The sequence below is a fragment of the Lolium rigidum genome, chromosome 1, assembly GCF_022539505.1.
Source record: "Lolium rigidum isolate FL_2022 chromosome 1, APGP_CSIRO_Lrig_0.1, whole genome shotgun sequence".
Lineage (NCBI taxonomy): Eukaryota > Viridiplantae > Streptophyta > Magnoliopsida > Poales > Poaceae > Lolium > Lolium rigidum.
The window spans coordinates 133,774,028-133,778,602 of record NC_061508.1 but is presented as its reverse complement, the minus strand read 5'-3'; the positions used below and the strand labels follow the sequence as shown (position 1 = coordinate 133,778,602).

General features: G+C 51.3%; 1 protein-coding gene across 1 annotated transcript; it reads right to left on the bottom strand.

Moving 5' to 3' along the window:
* Nucleotides 1–889: 889 nt before the first annotated feature.
* Nucleotides 890–2,553, bottom strand: LOC124675556 (alpha-amylase isozyme 3D-like). Its single transcript, XM_047211662.1, has 3 exons — nt 2,296–2,553; nt 1,256–2,194; nt 890–1,171 (listed from the first exon to the last, which is right to left on the bottom strand). The coding sequence occupies exons 1-3, from the start codon at nt 2,392–2,394 to the stop codon at nt 890–892; spliced, it is 1,320 nt and encodes a 439-aa protein (XP_047067618.1). The 5' UTR covers nt 2,395–2,553.
* Between the last annotated feature and the right edge of the window lie 2,022 nt (nt 2,554–4,575).

Here is a 4,575-nt window from a genome sequence, read left to right as displayed (position 1 = left end):
CATGTGCGGGTGCGATTTCCAGGACCTCAACTAGGCCTTGATCATACTGCTGCCCAAGCGCAGCTATGTGACATCCTTGGGTGACTACCCATTGATCTATCTTATCCATATTTTTGCCAAGGTGGCAGCGAAGGTACCGGCGTCAAGAATGATGTCTATGTTGGGAGAATTGGTCGAGTAGAACCAATGCGCCTTCATACGTAAGTTCTCGACAACACCCGACTCACTCCTTTGGAGATGGACGGCGGACGCACGGCACTCCTCTAGCTCTTGCTACGAGTTCCTCTTCCATGGGGCCATCATATCTAGATCTTGCAAGCTTAACCCCTTGTGCGATTAGTCGGAGGAGACATGCAACATCTCCACACCGGTTGCTCTTTCTCGGGGACATTTTGGTACAAGGTGATATCCTAGATCCGATCCACGATTGTTCCACCGGTTGCGGAGGATGACTTCGTGGAATGGTAGTTGAAGGCTGCCAAATCTACTCCACGGGCCTACGCCACGCTTGTGATGCTGACAGCGTGGTGGGGTTAAAAGCATCGCAATGCGTTACTAATGCATCTCCTAACACAAGCAGTCGGCTTGCAAGCGTTAATCCCCATTTCCACGTAGGTTTACGGATCTAGTGGATCGAGTTGTATGGTGGGATGTTAGCTCGTCCTGAGCTTGTACATATTTGTGTGAACTCTCATTTTCTATTAATACATCTAAACACAAAGCTTTTTCCCATTTTCGTGAAAAAAATGGGACTTGCTTGTGTCAGCTCCCATGCATGAGCCAGAGAGTCAGTTGAGAAGCTCGTATGCTTTTTACGATTTTCGTTGATATTGTTTTATATTATTACATGCTCGAACTGTGATAAACTGATAAACCGGTTTGAGCAGGGCTATAGGTGGCGCCCCGCTGGGACACGGAGGCTCCCCTTCTCCCAGACGCAGTAGTCCTTGCCGTGCGCCACGGGATGGAAATCCGACGGCAGGGCGTCGCCCACGTCGTACCTCGTCCCGATCTTGACCAGCACCTTCTCGTCAACCACGGCCAGGTACAAATCGGCCTCCGCGGCGAGGATCCGCAGCGTGCTCGTGGCTCGGATGCCGTTCCTTGCCCTGATGGCGGCCAGCTGGGTCAGCTCCTGCTTCAGGTTCCAGTCGAACATGTGGTCGTAGAACTACATTGCATACGCACGCACGTCACAAGAATGTTTGGATGAAGACCTGAGAGAGCATTATGTAAAGGGAGAGATGATGCTTACGATGCAGGGGATCCCTGGGTGTGTGAGGATGTAGGCGTAGCCCTGCATGACCTTGTCGGCCGGGAACGGCCACAGCCCCTGCGTCGACCCGGTGTCGTGGTTGTCCACGAAGGTGACGGCCTTCTCCGGCAGCCACCCGATCATGCCGGCCGCCTTACCGGCGCCGTCGCGCAGGCGCCACAGCTCGCCCTGCACGCCCGCCTGCAGCATCCCCTTGGTGGCGAAGTCGAACGCCATGGCCGGCCCGCCGGCTGCCCGCGCCCAGTCCACCATCCCCTGCCGGCACTGGTCCTGGTTGTGCGACGGCTTGCCGTCCCCGTCGTAGCGCAGCGAGCTCCATACCTCCGCCACCACGAACCCGGGCCTGGCGCTCTCGATGTACGACCTGGCTACCGCCGGCGAGTACCCCTTGGCGAAGTCGAGCCGCCAGCCGTCGAAGCCGACGTCGGTTTTCAGCCAGGTGAGCCAGTCGGAGAGCTCCCGCTGGACGCGTGGGTTGAGGTGGTCGATGTCGGGCGCCGCGGCGAAGCCGTCGCCGGTGTCGCGGTGGCCCGTGCCGTCCGAGAACTTGGTGTCGTCGCTGCAGATCGCGTCGGGGCCCCAGTCCAGGCGGTCGTCGGGCGTCCCGCCCTCGAAGACGCAGTACACGCCGCGCGCGTCCTGCTTGTCGGCGCACCGGTGGTTGATCACCACGTCGGCCACGCACTGCACGCCCGCGCCGTGGAAGGCCCCGATCAGGGACTTGAGCTCCGCCGCCGTGCCGTACTTGGATGAGTCCAGGTCGTACAGCCGCCCTGGCATGTAGCCTTGCGGGGAAACGGAGTGCGAGGGCGGAGGGAGCCAGACATGTGTGACGCCGGACTTGGCTATGTCGCTGACTTGCCCCTGAAGGAACTTGTACCAGCCACCTTGCTTCTTCCAAGAGTCCCAGTTGAAACCCTGCATTTGTCAAAGCGTGCATGATCCATCACAATCACATCTCGGTAATGCATCCCTCATCTATGTATCTACTCCGTACTATATATACATTCCGCACGTACCTGGAAGAGGATTTGTGTCTGTGCTCGGACCAAGTTGCAGCAGGCCAAGCTGGAGAGTGCCACGAGCAGCAGCAAGCACAAGCTGCTCGAACGCTTCATGAGTGTAGTAGCTCGCTGATCTCTCGTAGAAAAGAGTTTGAATGAGGATTGTTTGTTTGTGCCGAGGGAGCTCGCCGCCGGGGGAATATATAGGTCGTCGCCGGCACGGTGGTCGAGGCCGGGAAGGATCAGGGAAGGGACCAGATTTATCTATCTGAGGCGTACTTGTGGATATGGATGTGGATAAAGAAGGCAGCGCCGTCTATAATTATAGCCCGCGTGGACAGAAGGTCCCTGACTCGACGGCGCAGAGATGCGGCGGCGCGGTGCCGACGACTGCTGCCGGGGCGGTTTTCTCCTCCCCTATCTCGTCGGAGAAGGAAGTTATTGACCGGAAGTCCAAAGACCCAAGTGTCGTGTTGGCATGCAAAGGTTGCTTGGTTTGAAACGCCCTGCTGGTTATGGGCTACCGTTGTATAACTGTCGACCGGTGGCTGCCGTTGCATTCTCCTCGATCTCCTAGTCCTTAAATTCTTGACATGGCAGCTCTATCCACATCCTGAAACTGCAAACGCGAGTCGATCCTCCATGCATATACGGACCTCGAAATGCGGGGATCGGATAGCGTGCACCCATCAATGAGTCCCAGTTGTCGGTCGACGGAGCAATCCACAACCGGCTAGCTCATCAGCCAACGGATGATCATTCCACGACCAGCTTCGTCACAAACTCTATCCATCATGGCCGGAATTTTGGACTCTGCTAGCAAGAAATTTAGCTCTGCTCAGCTCTATTTATAACCTGAAAGCATCTTGTCGAAAATCTAAATCTAAACTCTGCTAGCAAGAAATTTAAGCCATGCAGAAAGGTTGTGTCCTTAAAAACAACAATTGTTTTCTAATAAATGGTATGTTTACGAATAGCAGAGGCTTTCGTAACTTGGCTAGGTATTTACATATCGATGATTGTATTAGAGAACATTGTTCAGATTTGTGGGCATTTCTAAAACATGTAGACAAGATTACCCGGGAAGTCTACTTAATCACATACCTGGTGGGGATTAGTTCTCTTGGTTATCTCGTCCACATCTGGGGTCATATTACTTTGCATCAGAATGGATAACATGGAGGTGCAGCCTACTGTGGAAGGATATTTTCATATCAAACTGTATATCCGTAACAAGATGATAATTTTATACAGTCTTGCCGCTGTGTATGGTGCCGCCCATGATGAATTTAAGGTCGCTTTCCTTCATGAGTTGGCTAATCTAGCAATTTTAATGTGCTATGGTTTTCTCGTAAAAAAGAAAAGGCTGGTTCGATAATCATTGGCCTTTCTTATTCAATATTGTCATTCACAGTTTGGATCTAAGAGAGGTTGTGATGGCCAAGAGACAGTTCACAGGGGCAAATAATCTCCTGGAGCCTACATAAGAGAAGTTGGACCCAATACTTACAGACTTATTGGGAGTCTAAATAATCAATGGTCATGTACGCGCTCCTCCTCGAGTTGAGGCTTGGTCAGGTCATTCTCCCATACTTTTAACCACAGGAACACCTAGGATGCAAAGGAAACACCAATTCAAATTTGAATTTGGATGGCTACACCATGTATGTTTTTTCTTTTGAAAATGGTTAAGAAGGTATGGGAGAGAACTGTAGTTGGTGTGAATCCAATTCAAAGATGGAATGATAGATTACATGCAATGCGTAAACATCTTAGGGGATGGGCATGCCACTTGTCGGGTGTTTAAAAAAATGAGAACCTTCGCTTATCAATTTGATTGATGAGTTGGGGGCTCTCGCTGAGGTGTGATTTCTATCTACGCAAGATATTGAACTAAAAAGTCAATACAATGTGAAGGTGGCTTCCATCTTGCGAGAGGAGGAATTGAACAGGTACCAATGGTCTAAGGTCCAGTTCATCTTGGAAGGAGACTCCAACACAAGATACTTCCATTAATCGAAAGAAACTTATTCATTCTCTTGTTCAGGATGAGAACACGATTGTTGTCCATGATGAACTTAAATCGTATATTACCAAATACTATAAGAATCTTTTCGGGAAACCTGAAGAAGGAAATGTCTCAATGGATGAATCCCTTATTCATGACATTCCTAAAGTTTCCCCCGAGGAAAACGCCTACCTTACAACCCCTTACTCTGAGTATGAGGTAAGAAAGGTAGTTTTCCAAACAGGGCATAAAAGGCCCTGTGCCGGATGGTTTTCCAATAGAGTTTT

Coding starts and splice junctions, on each gene's coding strand:
- LOC124675556 (XM_047211662.1), bottom strand. CDS start 2,394: ATGAAGCGTTCGAGCAGCTTGTGCTTGCTGCTGCTCGTGGCACTCTCC. Junction 2,195..2,295: donor AGACACAAATCCTCTTCCAG/GTACGTGCGGAA, acceptor TGACAAATGCAG/GGTTTCAACTGGGACTCTTG. Junction 1,172..1,255: donor ACCCAGGGATCCCCTGCATC/GTAAGCATCATC, acceptor TATGCAATGTAG/TTCTACGACCACATGTTCGA.